This window comes from Seriola lalandi, unplaced genomic scaffold, assembly GCF_002814215.2.
Source record: "Seriola lalandi dorsalis isolate HSWRI2012SDOR001 ecotype SW California unplaced genomic scaffold, Sedor1 jcf7180002054609, whole genome shotgun sequence".
Lineage (NCBI taxonomy): Eukaryota > Metazoa > Chordata > Actinopteri > Carangiformes > Carangidae > Seriola > Seriola lalandi.
In genome coordinates this window covers 1,332,241-1,353,252 of record NW_019525162.1, presented here as the reverse complement: position 1 = coordinate 1,353,252, position 21,012 = coordinate 1,332,241, and the positions used below count along the sequence as shown (strand labels likewise).

The following is a 21,012-nucleotide window of genomic DNA, read 5'->3' as shown; positions in this document are numbered from 1 at the left end:
TCTGTCTCTGGATCTTTTCCTCCCAGGCTCAAAGAAGAGGAGTTCAGTCTCTCAGGATTTTCCATTGTCTAACACATCATCTGCCAGACTTCCGGTGTGTGTGTGTGTGTGTGTGTGAGTGTGTGTGTGCGTGCATGTGGAGGGGGGTGTGGAGGTTGGCGGGGGGGAAACATTTTCCTCTCACATAAAGATGTGTGGAATGTTTGAGACAGTGATGAGATGCCACACACACACTGCCATCATTATAGCGTAGATTTTTCAAAACATTCTTGCACCAGAGGTTAGAAGTTCAGTTCCCTCAGGGGCACAGATGTGCCCCTCTCCTCAGGCATCGCATCACATTTGTCGGCCCCATCTCTGAAAAGATTCACGGAAAGCAAGAGAGGGATAACCGGAGAGTCTCTTTTTATTCAGCCACATCCTGGTGTCTTTGCTGACTTCTGTCCAAGAAACAGGTGTTTATCTTTAATCAGCAGCGTTGCCTCCTCAGTTGACTCCTTAAAAAAATATAATCTCCTACTAACCATTCTGGCTCTGTTGTTGTTGGCATGTTCTGGGCTTTGGAGGAAGAAGAATCATTCACTTCAAAGTATTTTTGATATACAGAAGGTGTCTTAAAATACAAGTGCCTCACTGCCTCCTTTTTTAACATTTTCTATGGAAGGTCGAGTCACAGCAGCTATCAACCTTTTGCTTCTTGTCAACACACTTGCCCGCTGTGCCTGAGTAAGCTTTATATAATCCCTGTCTTGCTGTGCTTGTAAACACTGTTCAGCAAAGGACCAGTGAGAGTGAATCAGACACACGGCTGGTATGAGAGTGATATACTTTATGTGAATATTGTTTTATGTGTTGATAGAGTTTTATATTCCGTGACACACCAAGAGTTGCCTGTGCCAGCATTATTTGAGCCTTTAAATTGCCAAGAAAATGACACTTCAGAGTGATCAACATGCGAGGTATGACAAAGATGGAAGTTGTAAATCTTCTGGAATCAGAATGAGTCTTAAATGTCTGTCTATATAATAGAAATGGGTGTTTTCAGGAAGCTAAGTTGCAGACTACATCCAGAGTTAACCCATATAGTCTGGAATTTATAGGCACAGCATTTTAGTTCATGTTGATTCAGAGATGATAAGGTGAACTGTTGACTCAGATCAAAACTAAACATCTATAGTCCTTTTTAGGAGCATCTCATATTTCTAACATCTCAACTCTATGAGAAAACTTTTGATAAATACCAACTGTGGTTTGGTGACTTACTGAGGACATCTAGTGGCAGTACTAAAGGCATACAGCTGGATGCTCCCATATGAACATCCTTTAGTACAGAGTGATTTTGATTAGTCAGGGTTTAGCTATATACTTACAGACAGGTGACAAATTAAAGGGGAAAAAATAAATGAATGAGGAATGCAGATGATACCATACAGGGGGTGATGGGTCAGAGGATAATTTGATGAGATTTGAATCATATGTTATGCTTGTAATACTCACCAGATCTCAATTCAACTCAACACCCATGGGAGATTTTGTACCTACATACTCATTATTGCTCTCCACCACCATTATCAAAAGACAAGTTGGGGTGAAGTTGTTTTAGTCATCCACCTGTAGATGCATCTCTGATCCAGTTCTTTTTGTAAATGGCACTTTAGAAGTATTACAGATGATATTCAACATTCACAACAACTACTCGTTTTTGAAAAGAACACACGTATGAAAGGGCTGCAGCTACCAATCACCTTCTATTAGCACATGGGGCTCCACTGTACAACCAAACATATCACAAACTGCTGCCAAAGTACAAGCTCAGACCATAAGGTACCACAAAGAACCACAAATTGTTATACAATATCGTAAAAAAGTCCTTCTTCACACAACAAGTACCACAAACAGAAACATACACTGAGTGGGACTGCTTATAAAATATTTTCTGTTACTGTCTCTAACCTCAGCCCAAGATGGAACCAGTAACAAGAGCAATAATAATTGAGATTGTATAGTATATTTTTGAGTATCTGTTCATTACCCGAGTAGTTTTTATTTATTTATCATTTTTTAGAAAACTATAACTCCACTACACTTAAAAGACAAATATTGTAACTTCTGACTCCACTTTATTTCTATGAAGTAATCGGAATTAATTTTCTTTCATTTTGAAAATGTGATAGACCATACACTGTGTTCCTCACAGTCCATGTTTGAAGTTTTAGGAATAAAGATGGATTTCTTTCGTTTTAAATGTTTATCACTGCCTTAAAAAAAAGAAATACAAAAACAACAATAGCTCCTTTTGTTGATTCACTTGTGCTTTTATGGCAATTTCTATCGGCTTTGAAGCATATCCTACAAACTTTTTATTTTACAGGTTGTACAGGTTAGTCAGTTCATTCAATAGGTTGTTTCAGAGTCATTGGGTTCTGTAAATGTAGAACAATACAACAATGAGTTGACATTAAAAATCTACTTTTCAATACTTAAGTATTTTTACAAGCAGGTACTCCAGTACTTTAACTCAAGTAAAAATCTGACTGAACAACTTTCACTTGTATTGGAGTAATATTTGACCAGGAGTATCTATGCTTTGACTCAAGTAATGAAGTTGTGTACTCTGTCTACCTCTGACCTCAGCCACACTCCTATCAACAACTGTAGTTCCTCCAAAGTGAGGTAAACACAGTCTTTGTCCACATTCCAACTTCACCAATTCAGTGTGGTTAGATAAAACCAAGAAGTAAACCCCATACGGCCCGCAAGCCCGAACACGGGCCCTGTAGAAGGTTCTGAACCTTCTCTGATGGAGAAAACCCTTAAATGTTTGTCAATGTAGACAGACTGTACCTCGTTCGATCGGTTAGAGTCTCTAGAAATCAAACATTCTGCTCATCTTGCACTAACCATAAGCACACAAATATGACTGTGTAGAACTCCTGATTCTCACTCCATTCCTCCATTATTTGTATTCCTTTAGTCCGTGAGTGATTTGTGTCCATTGCTCTTCCCTCACTTCTCTCTTTCTCCGTCTAGTGCTTCTGCGGCTGTGCTATTGTTTTTCAGCTTCCTGGCTAGAAAATGGAGGCCTCCCTGTAAAGATCCAGTCAGATTTCACTTCAGGGAGGTTGGGGGAAGAAGGCGAGTGTAACCAAGTGTAAGACGTAATGACATGTTCTCCCCTCGGAAAAAGCCTGTTTCTGTTTGTCACAGCTCTTTTGAATGACTCTAGCTTGTAGATTGACGTCTCCCCTGACCAATCAGAGCAAACTAAGGGGGTTGGACACTTCAGAAGCAAGGCCAATAGGCTTTGAGACCTGAGAGCCGGCAGTCTGAGCTTCATGACACATACAGACATCAGCTCTGTTTTGAATGGTTCCAAAAGGTTTCTTAGGCATCGAAATGCTTCACTGGTTTTTTTGTTATTTCTCACAGTTTTCCTTTTAGAGAGGTTTATGGGCACCAGTGAAAAAATGAATTATAAAGGCCTACTAAACTAAACTATCAGGCCTAGAGGCCTTGAAGCTTCACAGAGCAGTTTTTGACAAGATGTAGAAGTATTATGGAGCTTTTTCATTGTTCTTGTATAAAGTATAGCAGGGTAGCAGGGGTGTCAAAAATCGATACTCATACTAATCGATACTAAAAATGAGTATCGGATTAAATACTCATTTGCAACAGTATCAATACCAACAGTGCCGTCTTCGCCTGCTCCAGTTGACACACAACTTTATACCACACCACTGCAGACACACAGCCCCTCCCCTCACTAGCAGTTGAACAAATGAACGCTACTTGACGTTCACAACACAACACAACAAGCTGGCGTCGCCAACATAAAACTAAATTAACATGGCAATTGCTGCTGCTGAAGGACCTTCGCAACCTGTTTTAGTAGAAAATGAAAGTGCTGTTTGGAATTATTTTGCATTATTATTTTACCTGGCCGGCAGCACACGTTAACGTTAGCCATTTAACTATTAGCAATTAGCTGAGAGCCACATTAGACGTCTGCTAAATTGTGATTAAGCTAGCAGCTATGGCTAATAATAAAACAACTAACATTAATAAAATAAAAAAAAGGGCTGTAGCTGAACACATTTGCATGTCATATATATATATACACCTTACAGTAAGGTTACTGTTTTTTTGGGGGGTTTTTTGCACTACCTCAGACAACCTAAAAGTAGTGTTGTCATTGATGTTGTTTGTCTTGTTCTAATATATATATATTTTTTTTAAATGTATGCATTTTAATTTTTTGTCATTTTTTCTCCCCGTGGTATCATAAATAGTATCGGGTATCGTATATTTTCCTGGGTATCAGTATTGAGTTCGAAATTCTAGTATCATGACAACCCTAACTGGTAGTCATTTAATATGATTTTTTTTTACAGGTGAGGACTAAAAAATACAAAAAAATACCATGCATGAGCTGATGCAGTTCAGGTTGGGTTGTCACATGCAAAACCAGCACATTTTCACAAACTAGAATATGTAATAAGTTAAATGAGGTCTCATAAATGCAATTTAGCCTTACAGTTTCCTTCTGTTATAATCTGTTATTATATTTACATATGCAAATTGATGCAAATTAGGTTTAAAACAGGTTTGCTCTAAGAGGTTAAATATGTATGGAACAATTTGTCCTAAACCTCCCACACTGTATTTAAATAGGCTTGTCATTCAAACTGGTTCTATGGTTTAATGAAAGAAAGGCACAACCTGAAGGGAGTCAGGTGCATTTTTTTATTTCTTCAGTGACTAGAAATTTTGCTGTGTGTGAAATCTGCAGGGCACTTGATCCTCCGGTACCAGCCAAACTCAATCCCTCATCTTTGTCACCAATTCAAGTCACAAGACATCATGAAAAAGACACAAATGTAACAAAAAAAGTAATTTTCCAATAACAAAAAGTAAAAAAAAACCTTGAAACAATGATCATTGTCATCAAATAACAATAAATAAGGAGCGCTCTTCCCTGTACAGAGATATATTCTAATCTAAAATCTTTCATAATAAAAAATAGATCATCAGTGCATTTCCTCTGACACGTTTCTGCTGCTCCTTCAATATTTCCACGATGTGACTCTCTGTTACCCTGGCATTAAAGCAATGGCCTTTAGAACAGAAACAATCAAAGCATCAAATATTAACCCTCCTGAACAACACAAAAAAGCAAGTATAAAATTTCACAGCCTTCCCTTTGTCTGTCTGTACTGTACATCTCAAAAAGCTAACCTGGACAGAAAAGGCACAAGTAACTATAGTTTGAGTAATACTGGACAAAATCTGGACAAACAAAAATGGAATTGTGTTTCAATAAAGATTTTGGTCATTTACAACTTTATTCATATTCCTTTTACATATATTTAAACAGACATTAAGATTACCGGTATCAATAGAGATACAGGAGGGATATATCGCTTTCCCATTCAAGTAAATGGGATATTATATATTGGTGTGTGTGTGTATAAATATATGTGTGTACATATATATATATATATATATATATATATATATATATATATATATATATATATATATATATGTATACACATATATAGACATATATATGTGTGTATATGAATATATATGTATATATACTGTATATATATATATATACACACACACACACACACATATATATATATATACATATATATGTAGACACATATACATATATACGTATATGTAGAATTTATTTATATAGATTTACAGAAACATTATTTTCACAAAGAAAAAAGTGCATTTTTATAACAAACCTGAATGTTGCCAAGGAACAAACATTTAAGTTAACAATAGTATTGAAAACTGTATAAAAACAAAGCAATAAAAAACAAGACTAGTGTAGCAACCAATAAAGCAAAATGGGATGCATGATGCATCAAGGTGTAGACACTGTTAAGTACTCTGGTCTGTTCTGGCTGAGTCTCCTTTAGCTCCTTCCTCCACCAGATCATTACCAGATGGTGGCTCCTCCCCCTCTGGCTGCTGTCCAATGACATGCGAGGCTACGGGGGCTGCTCGACTGAGGGCTGCTCTCCAACGACTGTCTCTGACGCAGCGCTCGGTGGTCTCAGTAGCAGACCTGTGGGTGTGTGCGGAGCTATGTGAGCTGCCATATTGCTTTGAGTCTGTGGTCTCCAACTCCGGTTTGGAACGTGTTAGTGCTGTGCTGAGACTGCACCGCCCTGACTGGCTGGTTCCTGCTGCCTGGTGCTCTGACCAGTGGTCTCCAGGAGTCCTAAGCCCTTGAGTTCTGGGGGTCCCGCCCCAGTATGATTCAAACCTGGCCAGTGATGGCCCCTCCATGGGGGGAGATGTTGGGGATGATGGGGTGGTAGGGTGGGACCTGGGTCTGGCCTGTACCATTTGGATTCCTCCGATGGGGATCATCAGATAGGGGACCTTGGCTTGTTGGGAGTGCATGGGAAGATGGCTGAAGATGTTGTCTGCTGCTTGGTGGCCAGGATAACCCTCAAAGGTAGAAAGACGAAAAGCAGGTGGAAACAAGCTGGCTTCTGTTAATGTTGGCCCTTCACCTGCTGTACCACTTTTCTCCTGTAGGGGGAGCAAAGACTTCATCATTACATTTTATGGACTTGCTCTGACAGTACACAAGGTACTTTACACTGAGATCCTCCTAGGAGGAAAGTGCAGTGGTTCCTGTCTGATTCACAGATCTATGCAGACCTATAATAAAACAGACTCACCGGTTTGACATGACTACCCTTTGTACTGGGACTCTCCCAAGGCAGGTATCCAGCGGTTCTATGCTGTAACCCGAGTGGCAAGGGGGGGGTCCGGGCTTGTGATGACCGGTAGCAGCTGGGCGAAATGGGATGAAGGGGAGAAAGGGGTCTGATAGGAGATGGTCCTCTTTCAGGGGAGGGTGAGACATGTCGACTGGGTGAGGACAGCTCAGTCCTGGGGGAAAGGCTGTGGATGGGCGAGGACAGCTCCAGACGAGGGGAGAGGCTGCGGCTGGGAGAGCAGCTCTCACTACTGGGGGAGAAGGCTCTTGGTGATGCCTTCCAGCCCCGCCGGGAGAACAGTGCTCTCCTGCTGCCTGGAGAGGCGGCTCGTCTGCTTGGCCAAATTCCCCTCGGGGAACGCTCCTGACATGGGCTGGGACTGGGGCCTGGAGGGGGCTCGGGGTCAGGGGTGCCCTGCTGAGAATGCCGACTGCAGCTGGAATGTCCTCCTGTTGATATGTGGGTGTCTGACGAACAGGAGGATGGCGGGTCGTCATGGGATGCGGACTCCTCTTCCTCATCATCATCGTCATCATTGTCATCATCGTCCTCAGACTCCTCCACGTCGGAAAATTGATGTTCCTCCCGGTCCTCTGAGCCACACACACGTTCATCACTGCCTGCTGTTTGTGCAGACACAGACAAACACACACATCCTTTAGGTTTTATCTGTCTACATCCATATAATGAAACTCCTGTGCTGAATGTACAAAGTGAAAAAAATTCTCACGTTAAGAGAGTCGAAAACACATTGACGGAACAATTTTCAGGAACAAGCAGAAAGGATTAGGACAGCATACTTTATCTTTCTGACAAACCTCACCCACCACCCATCAAACCAATGTTATAAATAGATTGAGGATGAAAAGACCGGAATTTAATTGAATAGCACCATGCCTCTATTCACAAACTATCTCCACAGCCTTGTGAATGGAAAGACGGTTTAAATGGCGCGTCCTTGGCTGAGATGAGTGTAGTCTGTCAGCAAGAAAGAGACGGCAAGGGGAGGGGTAGAAGAGGAAGGTTAGGGAGGAGATCGTGAGGTGGCTGGCTTTGACGGGGGCGGGGGCAAGTGTTTGGAATGAGTATTGTCATATGCCAGCAACATCATCTTGAGGACAAGGTAAACTTGCCAAACTGCTGCAGCTATGTGCTCTGTATTCTTCATTTATTTAACTTAAAAAATTGTATACTCTTTCTTATGCAAGGCCAAAGGGAGAAGAATAGAACATGGTGTTGCATAAGCTGTCAGTGCTGAGCAACTACAATTTTTCATAGGCAGAAGTTCATCCTGCTGTGTACCAATATTTCTCTGCAGTGGTGGGGAAATATGTAAGATTTCCTCCCCATCCCCTTCGTAAGTACCTGTTTCCTCGCTCTCTGGCTCGTCCAGTGATGACTCAGATACTCCCATTGCCTGGCATTTTTTCCCATGAGCCTTTGACTTCATGTGTTTAGTAAGGTTTCCTGGGAAGGAACAAGAAAAGCACATTACAATTGCTCTTGACTTACACAGGGCAAGGAAAATGAAGATAATTTACCAACAGGGGTAAAATGTGATCACTGGGTATAACATAGATGACAACAAAATTCATGTTTTAAGTAACTTGTAAATCATTCCCTTACCTTTGGTTTTGAAGGCAAAGTTGCAGTGTTTGCAAATGTACGGACGGACATCAGTGTGTGTTCGAATGTGCTTTTTTAGCATGCTGGGCTTCTTACAGCGGATGCCACATTCTCCACATATGTACTTTCCCCTGCCGCGGCCTCGCACATAAACATACTCTTCATTGGACTTGTACCTAAGAGAGAGCAGAAAGATACAGAAAGATAAGAGGTTTGGGTGCCGCAAAATCACAAATTAGGGTTACTTCCATATAGACCACTGATTTTACTGCATGGTAGAATTTCGCAGCTGAATGCAGAAAAGCTAAGCTTCTCGGTCTGCACAACCAAAAATATCAGCTTCTTTAGCTGCTGAATGCTCCACAGCTAGATGTGAACGGTTACTGTCTGCTGTTTAGTGGGTAACATACGGTGGTTTTGCAGAGGTTTTTCCCTGAAAACAACTGTATGTAGCTGGAGGAAATGAGGTTGATGACAGTGGAATTTGTGACGTGAAAAACCAAAACAATGCACCACGAGACGTTAAACACTCTGAGGAGCTGAGGGGAAATGCAACGCTGCCGCTTACACATAACACAGTCATTTGCCCTATTGTAAAAAAAAATTGATTAGTGCAGCTTTAACTGAAAAGGTTGAATGAGGATGTGGGTCTGTGTGCAGCACAAATATATGCATACACACGCACCCAGGACACACACACACACACACACACACACACAAGAGAGAGACAGAGCGAGAGAGAGAGAAGCTGGGAAACAAGGCTCTCTTTATGGAGGCGGGTTGGGGAAGCCCCACCAAAACCCCAGCAGCACTGAGTTCCTGGGCTGTTCCCTCCACTACACCCTGGGCACACAGAGAATACCAGCTATTCTGCTGTGATCTGGTAGCCCTGCCAACAACAGCAGCAGCTAAAGAGGGGGAAGGGAAGCCTGGCTATGGCCAACAACCTAAAATAGACACTATATATAAAAATCAAGCAACACATTTAGTTCTAGTCTATAAAAACATTGTTTATACTCAATCTTGATGTTTACCAAAAGGTTATTTGTGGACACAGTGGACCACAGACGTTTTATATTCGAATGAATTGTCCTCTATGAAAAACTCAATCTGCTCTCAATACTCATGAAGAAATGTACAATCCATTCTGAATAGTAAATATCCAATGTGTGCTGACTGTGTTTAATTACAGGATATGCACCACATATGCTGTGAATGCTCCCTGTTGTGTAACAGAACCAGCAACAGCAAATAATAACAAACTGCTATACAACTGTAAAACAGTCTCAACAGTGGCATTATGTTGTATTCATTCAGGGGGCCAGCTACTGTTTACTGGCATGTATTTCTTGCTACAGCTAAAAATACCCATCCACATCTCAGGAAAAACAAGGCAGGAGTTGCACTTCACACATGGAGCATTAAATCAGCAGCGCGTCTCTGGGTAAACTCAACTGTCAATCTGTCCCTGCTTGTACTGTAGCTTTACGGCCGGCGCGGCAGATTGGTGGAGAGAATACCACTTCCAAGCACGCTGAGATGGATTCATAAGGCCATTGAATTTCAAAGAAAAAACAACTGAATAACAGTAAAAGACAACATCGCCAGTACTGAAACATACGTCACAATTTGGACAGAGAGGAATTTTCATCTTTTTGACACATGCTGTACACTCAATGCCCATTTCACAAGTGTGGTCCAAGTGTTATGACGAATCGGCAGTGCTGACCACTTCCACCATGGAAATCAATCTGCATGTTTTAACAGAATATAGCAGGAGACAGTTCAGCTCACAAACAGGGATTAAAGCTCACGTTCCACAGACTTTTGCTGCCGCCAAGAAGGAACAGCTATGCTTCCTTAATTGCTGAGATGCGTGTTATTGAGAAAAAAGCTGCCTTGATCCCATATCTGTTTCTTTAGCTGTGTGATAGTAATAAACTCTAGAGACCCCTGCACCCTTCTTTCGTAAAGGAAATTGGATCGGGATGAAATCGTGCAAGTCATTTGGAACAAAAACAGAGCTACATGGTGCATATCCATAAAAAAATAAATACATTTTTTTTTAAAAAGTGTCGCTTGTTCTCCAGTATAAAATGAGTGGCACACAGTCACAGTTTCAAAGTGTTGACAAAAGGGAGGTAGGGATAATGAGTCCTATCAGAGTCAGGGTACAAAACATTCAGCTGTGTTGTCAGGTGAGTAGCTGTGCTTATTTGCATGCATGGAGAAAATACAGCAGGACATCAAGGGGCACAGGTAGGCAGGGGAGGCTGAGAGGGAATGAAGAGAAAATAACACATGGGTAAGTAAAACTGGAAGAGCTACCAGAGGAAAACAGGCAAAGCCAATAGAAGGAGAAGGGTGGTATGATGGAGACAGACGAGGGGTAGAGGGGAGAAAGCTGTAGGCTGTGATGAAAAATGTACTTCCTGAATGTGTGCAATGTGTGTCTGCAAATGATAAAGACTGGTAATTAGTGCCTTATCTACTGTTAAGCAGACAACTCATTCAACTCAATCTGTGCGCACATAAACACAAAACGCAGGCCTTAATGTGCAAGTGTTGACGCACAGGCGCAACTACAGACACACACACACACACACACACACACACACACACACACACACACACACCAGCAAAACATTACCCTAAAAATCTGTATTACCACCTCACTTATAACTTTATAAAACATTTTCCATGTCCCTCAAAAGGTGTTCTTCCATTATAATTCACATTAATTACTTCTGTACCATTTCCATATTTTTTTTCCCCTGTTTCTGCGATTTCTTCAGTATAAACAGTTCTACACAGAGTGCGCTGCTGGGGGAATCTTCCAGCTCTAAACCCAGTAAACCTGGGAGAGAAGAAGAAGACAAGCTGCTCTGGAGAAAAGATCAGTCACACATTCATGGAAAGCACAAATATGTGTACACAGTGACGTGTACAAACGTGTGGAGGTTTGAAGACAACACACAAATGACATGACAGTCATGACTATGGTTCTGTTTATTCGCACATTGCTTCAAACTGTACCTCTTTGACTTCTCAGTAACTCATGTAACTGTAAAAACAGGTATTAATGAGAGTCTCACAAAGTGAAAGTTGAGACAACCTTCCCCCCCCTCTCTCTTTCACACACACACACACACACACACACACACACACACACACACACACACACACACACACACACTCTCTCTCTCTTTCTCTCTGCAAATTAGCACTTCTAAAACACAGACATCCATGCCAGCACTAAGAGGAAAAAGCTTGGCTGCAGGTACAAATGAAGTCCCTGCAGGCACCACTGCCTCCCATCTGTTACTGTAATTCTCTGTGCAGCTCTCTTGTAAGCTCTCCATAGTTTCTGTTTTTGATGTCATCAGGCATTGGTTTGTGACAGAAAGACAGATTACTTGTGTAATGAGGCACATTCCCAACTATTGAATTTTGAATTACAAGAGGCGCGTTTTCTCGGCATCACTCTGCTGGTTCTTACCCGCCTTCAAAGATGCGAACACGAGAAGGCTCGCCCTGTTTGGAGGTGGAGGGTCCTTCCTCTTCTCTCATCTCTTTGTTGTCCTCCTTCTCAGGCTGCTGCTGCTGCTGTTCCTTTACTTCAGTGACGGTGCTGGGTGGGGTGGCATGTACCTACACTCAAGACACACATAAAAATTCAAAACAACTTAAAATAAAATCTTAACCGTCTTCCTGTTAAAGAGTTCTCCATCAAAAAAAAAAGATTCAAAATCGATGCAGCAGAGCCAGAGATATTGTCATTATTGTTACCCACAATGCAACTCTGCCTCTGACAGTTTGGTCAGAGATTTGGGTTTATTAAGCCGGTAGCCTGGAGCCTGTAGCCTCAAGCAGAGATGAGGAGCAGGCTACGGCGGTCTGGTAAGCTCTTCTTTCTAACTCCACACGCCCAGATCAGATTTTTGTTCATTTTCAAATTTGTAGTTTTAAGCCCCAACCATTGCTGCCTCAAGTGATGTCCCCTCAAGATGTCTGCCACTTGAGGCAGTTTATCATATTTTGCACAGCTCCCTCTGGAACCTTTTCCACATATCCAGTAGTAATCCCTAAGACCTGCAAACAGTGTAAAATAGGTGGAGTTCCCCTTTAAGCATATTAATGTGGTTATGAGTAAAATCCACATAGTTAAAAAGGATAACAGAATAACATTCGAGCAACATTTAGTGTCTCTTTAAAAGAGTGGTCTAGATTAAGTAATAAATTCAGTGAGGGTGTACTGTGGTTATGTTTACCTCTGACACACGTGGGGTCCTGCTAGTTGCAAGGGACAGTTTGCCTTTGGCCAGGGTTGGGGCCGTGGCCATGGTGTATGTCTCTGTGCTGTGCTTTTGTTTGGAGCACAGTAGAGACAGAACCACCTTAGTGCTGAGCCCCGGCAAGTTGGGGTTGTGAGCGCTGACGCTCCAGGTAGAATAAACTGAGGTGCGGGGGTCCCTCTGGGCAGATGGGTTAGGTTTGACATAGTTCAGGTAGCACCAGTTGACTGAGGTGGAGGTGTGGAGGCTGGGGTATGAAGGGGTGCTTGGTCTCTCAACCCCTTCCTCCACAGCTGGCACCTCTTCCTTTTTTTGACTTGTCTTCTCAGTCGACTCCTTCTCCTCCTCCCCCTCCTTCTCCTTTTCTTCCCTGTTATGTTTCCTTGGTACTTGCTCCTGCTCCCCCTCCTCTTTCACAGTTGTCCCCTCTGCCCTCTCTGGCTGTTTCTTCTCTCCCTCTTCCAGTTTTCTCCCAGTGTCTTTACTTTGTTCCTCCTCTCTTACCTTCTCTTCTACATCCTCCTCCTCCTCCTCCTCCTCCTCCTCCTCTCCTGCCTTATGCTGCTCCCCCTCCTCTTCCTCTTTTACCCTTTTCTGTTGACGCTGAGCCTCTGTGCTGAGTTCCAGACTGGCCGCAGGAGAAAGCATCCGTTTACTTCCTCCAGCCCCCAGTGGACCGTATCCCTCTCCAGAACCTGAGGCCAGCTCGGCAGGCAGGGACAGGGGAAGAATGATGTCTGGAGAAGGGACCTTCAGGTAGGACCTTTGCAGCTTTTCCCGCTCCACCTGGCCCATGATGACCATAGCTGTGCATGAAATGGGTTCCTGTGAGCGGGTGGAGGCCAGGATCTGGGACAGGGTGGTATACATGGCACTGGCATAGGTAGGTATATGGGTCTGTAGGCGCACTGGCACCACAAGGGACACTACTGGTGTAAGTTGTGCCAGGCATGTGGCAATGACCGGCTGTGGGTGGTGGTAGGAGATTCTTACAAGGGATTGGTGGGTAAGTTCAGAAGATATGGAGGGTCTGCTCTCTGTAGTGGGAGGGGAAGGAAGATGTGTGGTAAGTCTTGAAGGAACAGGTAAGTATAGAGCCTGACCAGCTCTAGTCCTGGAAGAGAACTGGAGAGGAACTAAAGCTGGAAGCTGATGGAGTGGTAATCCCAACTGTTCTGCCATGTGGATCTGCGCTGGGTGTATTTGTATATGTGGAGGCCCTGACTGTGAATGTAAGAAGGCTCTGTGGATGATCTGGGTGGACAGTACTTCAGTGATGGCTGTGGTGACAGGGAGTAGCTGGGATAGGGATCCCGGGGTGAATGCTTGCTGGCCTCTGGGCTGCAAAGGGAGCACATCCTGACGGGGAGGGAAGATTTGCGGCTGTAACAGCTGCAAGGCTTTCCCTGTGGCTTCCAGGCTGAACCGGGGGCTTGCCTCGGTTGAATAAAGAGGAGGAAGGATGGCACGGGAAGGACCCGGCTTTGGACTCTCTGCTCTGGACAACTGACTCATGCTGGCCCCCTCCTCCTGCTCAGGTTCCCCTAAGGTGGCATGCTTCACAAGGAGACACTTTCTCCTTTCTTTCCAGGAGGATGTAGACTGCTGAGGCGACAGGGACCCATAGTCAAAGGATTTACTTCTGGTCTCTGAGATCTGCTCTGTTTGCTGGGGGCTGGCTGGGGCCTGCTCTGAGGCTGAGCGCCTCATCTCCTTGTGGCTTTGGTGGTGTTGGTGTGAAACGGTTGGCACCATCAGCATCTGGGAGCTTTGGCTACTGATGGCCCAGATGGCAGGCTCTGATCTTGCTGGGTCCTCAAAAGAAGCGGAAAGGCTTGAAGTGTGTGAGATGTTGCTCTCTTGACTGGGGCTGCGAGACAAAGACACAGACTCAAAGCTAGACTCCCCAGAGGACTGGGCTGCTTCTGCCAGGCGGAGTCTCTTCTTCTTTGGTGGCAGCTTCTCTGCAGGGAGCTGGGCCAGAGTTTGGCTACGCTGAGGCCACTGGAACTCCTCCACTCTCTCTGCCTCCTAGGATAGATAAATAGTTTACTCATTAAATTCTGTATAAATGTATAAATAACTTCCTGTCTAATATAAAAGGACATTGACTTCTCAACTGTTTCTTAGGATATTGAAAAAAAAAAAAAAAAAAAAAATCAATGGATGTTGAACGGCATTCAAGCAAGGCAGTCAATTGTACAAAAACGTGCGAAAATACACACCCAAATACTACGGAATACTAAAAATAAGCATGTACCTTGGAAGAGGATGCTGTCACCGGCGGTGACACAGATGGCATGTCAGCATCAGGCTCCACAGTAACGAGGATCTCTGGCACTTGGATGTTTGGCTGGCGGATGAGGCGAGATGTAGAGGGTGATGGTTTTGGCTCGGGTTGTTGTGTTTGCTGACTCTCTCTGAGGTCTGGTTCTTGACTTTCCATGGATATACTCTCCTGCTTCTCAAAAGAGCTTGTGTGTTGGATGACGGACACGCCCTTCCTGTCCTGCTGCTGCTGCTGTTGTTGTTTTGGCTCAGTCTGTGAAGAAACACCTAGAAACGTACAGCACAAACACAACAAATCTATCATTATATTTTAGTGGTGTGCTGCTTTTGAATGATGACATGACCTGCTCACACAGGATAGGGTAATAATTTTATCTGCTATTGCAGGGATACATAAACAAACCTGAGAGGGCCTGGCTGTGCTCCGGTCTGCTTGGCACTGGAATGAGTCCTGCAGAGCTGCCTGATATGGCTACAGACCCTGGGCTGGGAGGGTCCTCCTCCAGGCTCTCCTCTTTCCTCCTCTTCCTAACAGCCATGGCCAGGGCCCGGAACTTGTAGTGCATCATCATCTGTGGGCGATCCTCCCTGCATGTTTTTCTCACATCCCCACTCTCTTGTTCCAGTTTTTGCTGTCCTGGGCAGATGCCCTTGTGGGCCTCGTAGCCTTCACTATGTTGGAAGCGAGCCCTACATGCTTCACATTCAAACAGGCTGGAAGTCTTTTGCTGCTGCTGCTGCTGTTGCTGCAGCTGCCTGGCTAGTTCAGTGACTCTGACTGAGGAGGAGGAGGAGGAGGAGGTGGGACCGGACTCCTCCAGCATTACCTCAGCTCCCAGCGGGACTTCTATGGCAGGTTGGCGCCTCAGCATACGCTGGGCATGGCCAACCCTCATCTCTGCTACCACTGCTTGCTGTTCATCGAATGACTGGCAGAGACGGTAACCTCTGGGAGACATGGTGCCAGAGGTGGAGGGCTCTCCTTGGCTGGTAGATGATGGCATTGAGTGGCTTCTGAGCAGAGGCACTGATGACAGCTCCTGGGTACCTGCTGGATCTGCCTCAGGATTGTGGAGGTGCCGCAAACCACTGGGTCCAGGGGCTTCTCCTTTGGGATCGAAGGTGTAGGTATCTTTAGGGGCGCTAAATTTAGGTGACTCCATGCTGCTCTTCCTGGACAGAGAGGAGCGACGGGGCTTTACACTGTCAATCTCACTGGTGTCTACTACTGCTTCATTGATAGTGATGAGCTTCGTGATGTGTTCTATTACTTGGGTTTTGGGCACAGCGAAAGGAATGCTCTTTTCCTCCGTTCCTGAGGATGAGGAAAGTGAAGAATGAGGCTGCTGCTGATGAGGACTGCGCTGCTGCCCTCCCAGTCTTCCATATTTCCCTAGAATAATTTCTGCGTAGGTTTTGGCACTGGCACTGGGAGGGCTAACTTGGGACAGGTCAGTGCTGCCTGATCCGGAAAAGTAGCCAGACTCTGTGCTGCCTTTACTGCCCGGGCCTAGAGAAGACGATGAGGTGGAGAGGGAGGACGGAGGGTCATCTGGAGAAGCCATGGGTCCACGTTTCCTTTCACTAAGCCTCAGTGCCAGTCTTTGCTTGACAGCCTGGGAGTCTTCAGGCCTCTGGGTCTCTTCTGGGCCTCCCAGTGCTTCCTTACCACCTTTCCTCGGATGGCCCAACATCTCCTTGGAGGAGGACTTTCTGTGTCGGCCCGTCTCCTCCTCAGACTCAGTGCTTTCTCCCTCTGTGTGTTCTTCAGGGTCTTCTCCAACGCCACTGCCCTCTGGTCCACTCAAACTGGGCTCATCACGACTGGACGCCAGGCCCGCTTTAATGCGATGGGCATGGGACTTGCGGTGCTTGTACAGGTTGCTCTTGGTCTTGAAAGAAAAGCCACAAGGGGCACAAGGGTAGGGTCTTTCTCCGGTATGAGAGCGAATGTGTTTCTGAAGAACGCTTGGCTTGGCACATGGACGGCCACAATAAGTGCACACATATTTCCCTGGTTTTTGGGGTTTTTTCTCCCCTTTTCTGGGTGAGCTGACCCCTTCTTGGCCCTCTTGGCTGGACTGAGATGGGACCCCATGACCATGCTCACCCCGGGTGGAGGAAGTAGAGCGGAGGGATGAAGTTGACGAGGAAGCTGAAGAGAAGAAGCTGCCTCCTGAGGGACCTGGGTTGTCTGATTGCTGCCATGCTACTGCTTGCTGCTGCTGTAACCGAAGCAGAAGGTCAGTGCGTTTGGGCTGGCGATTTTGCAGGCGGCCCAAGGCTCTGTGCACAGGACGAGGATTAGGAGGCTGCTGGGGCTGCTGAGGTGGACAAGATCCTAGTGAGGATTCAGCTGTCACATGCTGCTGCTCTTGCCTTCCAGAGCGCTCCTCATCAGCCGGATGGCTGGGCTCAGCCTCCATAGAGTGGGGAGGAGGCCTCACAGACACGCAAGGAAGGGCTCTCGGAGCCTCATGGGGCTAACCGCATGACAGCAGAGAGGTCAGAGTCAGGGGAACAGACTGAATTGTAAATCAAAACGGAGGGCCTTTCGCAGTGTGGGCCAAAAGTTATTCAAGAGGACCAAGTGAGGCATCATTAAAAGGTGCCCTGGAGCTGCATGGATGCAGGTAAACATGGATCATTTCTCTGTACAAAGCAGCTCTGCTTCTGTCCAGCCTCAGCCATTCTAACAGCCCTCCCAAGGTCTTCTCTCCATCTCCTTTGTTGGTTGTCAAGAGTGTTAGCCGTTCAGCATCTGAATGGGTCTAAAGGAACACAGAGAAAAAACAAGGAAGCACTGAGTCATTAAAGTGGAAACATATTACTACATGTTTTAGATTCTCTAAAAAAGGTTTTGTCACAAAGAGCTATGGCAAAGGGCTGTAAAATATCCCCAAGTTCTCATTTTTTCCTCATCACTCTGCACTAATAGAAACAGAAATACAAAGTTTTTTCTTGATAAAAGAAACAAAAAAAAGATATATAATAAAGAAAGGTCCTGCTCTGCTGACTTCAGCCAACCTCAGGGCTCATTACTGCATACTCAGAAACAGAAAACACACAGGACCTTGTGAAGATGACATAGACTTCTTGAGATCCAGGGTTTTTTGAAAACGGGCCTTTCCCATACAGTCTGGGAAAGAATTACATTGGTAAAGTAGAAAGCAAAAATCATTAGTGTCCATTTATCAAACTCTCTTCAAAAACTGATCCCACATATCTTACTATGATAAACAGGGTTACATTTCTTGGTGTAGTGTTGAATGACGTCATTGTTGTCATGAGAACATTAGCAAGGTAACTGCATCAGCAACATGTTAGTGCTCTCATCTGTCCTGTCTTCAACTCATTACAAATCTATTATGAAATGTTAGGTACAGATAATCTTGTTATTGTAACACTTTGAAAAGTCATTGTGATCATCTAGTGTGTGCCCACATACTGTATAAACACGTGTGGATCTCCATAAAATTGAGATAAAATTAAAAGCTCCATTTCAAATCAAGACTTCCACTCAAAACAGACATATGTGACTCGATTCTGACCCATGACTGGCCAACTCTGCAGGAGTCAGAGCAGCTCAGGGCCAGCCGGGCAACATCCACAGCACAGGCACCAACAGAGGAGACCACAGTGTCAGGGCAAGTAGTCATAACAAATGCTGGGAATATAGCCTATGCTTATCTGATCTGGCACTAAAGCTAAAGGGGGTAGATGGAGGGGAGCTGTTTTTTAGTGGATAAGAGGACTTGACAGCAACGTGGTCTCAGCCTACACCCCTCACACTCTGCTGTTATACAGCCACCAGGGTGCAGTGTTTATGAGGGGGCCAAGACGAAAGTGGTTGCTTGCCTGTTGTGAAAGGGTACTGTGAAACCCTTTATCAAAATCTATTGCAATATTGGCCACTCACACACTGCTAGAAAGCTGTTTTTACGAGTCCAGCTGATCATCATGAAGACTTAGAGACGAGGATGCAATGAAATCTCTTCTTTTATCAAGATGTATGTTCTGTAATATTTCCCACTTACTACAAATCCTGCACTCTCTCTCAACTCGAGACACGGGATTCTTGTACCGCAGCCAATCAAAACATATTCTGGGAATGGATGGGGCCAATCATAACATTTTCACTGAGCAGCCATGCCCAACCGCTGACAGTCCCAGCACAGGCTCATCCACAGTATCAATCATCGTCTGCTCGCAACCCCCCGACTCTGTCAGACTCTGGATATCAGCGCTCACTGAAGGAGGACACCTTGTATGTTCACCTCACAGCTGTGATGGTGTAGACAGCGTGCACCACCTCTGACAGCTCTAGGAACATACCAGGAGAGAAGACAACAAGAGGAGGGGGGGGGGGCTTCTAATACTATGCCCTGCTGCAGAGAGAGAAAATGCATAGATGGGCTATAATATTATTTATCTACATTTGAAGTAGGAGTAAGAGAGAGTGCAGGATGAAGTTAGCCGAGGTGGGGTAGAGAGAAAAGACTGAAGCAGTGATCCAATGGCTGAATAAACAGGCCCAGCAGAAGACTGCAGCTCAAGGTGCCAATGGTGGCAAGGCAGCAGTGACAGTTTTTTTTTTTTTTTTTTAATGAGCCACACTTGCTCTCTCCATATGTCTAAGAAAAAACTCTGCACAGTCAGCCTTCATTAGAGCCAGTTTACAGTGGGAAAAAAAGGAAAGAGAATCACTCTTCCTCTCGGAAACAACTTGACATATTCCCGGCTCCATCTCCACATTCCTCCACATCTGTTCGGGGCCGATCATCTGTTTAGTGTGTGTTTCCCCCGAGCAGACCAGCGCTTTGATTACAGCAGACTTATACCATCACCACTCAGCAATTAGGCAGCATAACAAACTGAATCAACACCATTAAAATTCACTTCTCTGTTTTCAGCTGTCTGTCTTCCACCTTCTCAGCTGTACAGGAAGACTTTTGTATGTGGTGGCAGCTAAAGACTTCTCTGTCGTGAGCTGTTGAGCCAGAGAGACACACATTACTCTGCAGAGTTACGTGTGGAAAAGTTAGATCAGGAGGGAATGGAGTTTACAGAAGAGAAACTTCAGATCCTGTCTGAAGAGTGTTGTTCCTCACACACTTGAATTTTAGAGAGAAAAGCGACATGACAATAAAAACTGTAGATAAAAGACGAGTAGGTGTGGGTAAAGATGGGTAAAAAGCGAGTGGGGTCTGGCTGTTGAAGAAGGATGATGCTGTGCATAGAAAACAGAAGGACTGAGCAGGAAGGAAAGCACAAAGAGCAAGACAAATTGTCCTCCTCAGCCCCTCTGTAATAAATGTCTTTGTTCATGTAGTTGGTTATCAGAGTGTAAGTTTAATGATCTCTGGCATAGCTGCTGATGCAGCCCTTAAACAGGGCGATTAGAAGGTTTTAAGGTTGAGGGAGAGCACTGCTTACATTATTCATGGCAGTCTAGACTGCCAGCTCTGAGCGGGGAAACACACAGTCAGGGCCTTGCCAGGAAGATGAGGGAAAGGAATGCCAGAGTCTAGCCTACATTAAGCCAAAACACACACACGCACACCCTACAGCACACATACAGTGTACAGTACTACTCTCCCCAGAGCAATATCCACCAACACACAGCAGCCAAATCCACTCTGACAGCCCTGACCAGCCAATCAGCTGCAGTGCCCTGAGGTGACCCACCCTGGTTCCACTCAGCCGATCCTCCTGCTGTTTGACGAGGGGTTTTCCTTTCTCATCATCCGCATTCCACGAGGGATGACTTGTTATCAGTGGTGCATATCACATAAAGCGCTTCAATGCACGATGGGCTTAAATACACACCTCCAGGAATCAGTTGCTTACAAGTGAACATTATAAGACCTTGGGTGATACACACAGGTTATGTAAATGAATCTAGCCTTATCGAAGAGGGCGTTCTTCACCCTGCTCTATTTTTAGACATAGGTGTGAGCAGGAAGCCACTGATGCAGCTGTTATATGGTGTTATGTTGTTTTTGATGGGAGGTGTCAGATCAAAACCACAAAGACACCCCCCCACCCAC

The 21,012-nt window shown here is 44.8% G+C and overlaps 1 protein-coding gene across 3 annotated transcripts in view; it reads right to left on the bottom strand.

The window, feature by feature from the left end:
- Positions 1-5,613: 5,613 nt before the first annotated feature.
- Positions 5,614-21,012, bottom strand: part of hivep3b (HIVEP zinc finger 3b) — a 38,431-nt gene continuing 23,032 nt past the window's right edge. For all 3 annotated transcript variants that reach the window (XM_087177512.1, XM_023419762.2, XM_087177513.1), the window contains 8 exons: positions 15,366-17,733; positions 14,934-15,229; positions 12,650-14,704; positions 11,878-12,029; positions 8,379-8,554; positions 8,118-8,219; positions 6,711-7,375; positions 5,614-6,558 (listed from right to left, as the gene is read on the bottom strand). In XM_087177512.1, coding sequence (XP_087033638.1) covers positions 5,899-6,558; positions 6,711-7,375; positions 8,118-8,219; positions 8,379-8,554; positions 11,878-12,029; positions 12,650-14,704; positions 14,934-15,229; positions 15,366-17,388 — 6,129 coding nt within the window. In that variant the 5' untranslated portion in view covers positions 17,389-17,733 and the 3' untranslated portion in view covers positions 5,614-5,898. The remainder of the gene's footprint in view (positions 6,559-6,710; positions 7,376-8,117; positions 8,220-8,378; positions 8,555-11,877; positions 12,030-12,649; positions 14,705-14,933; positions 15,230-15,365; positions 17,734-21,012) is intronic.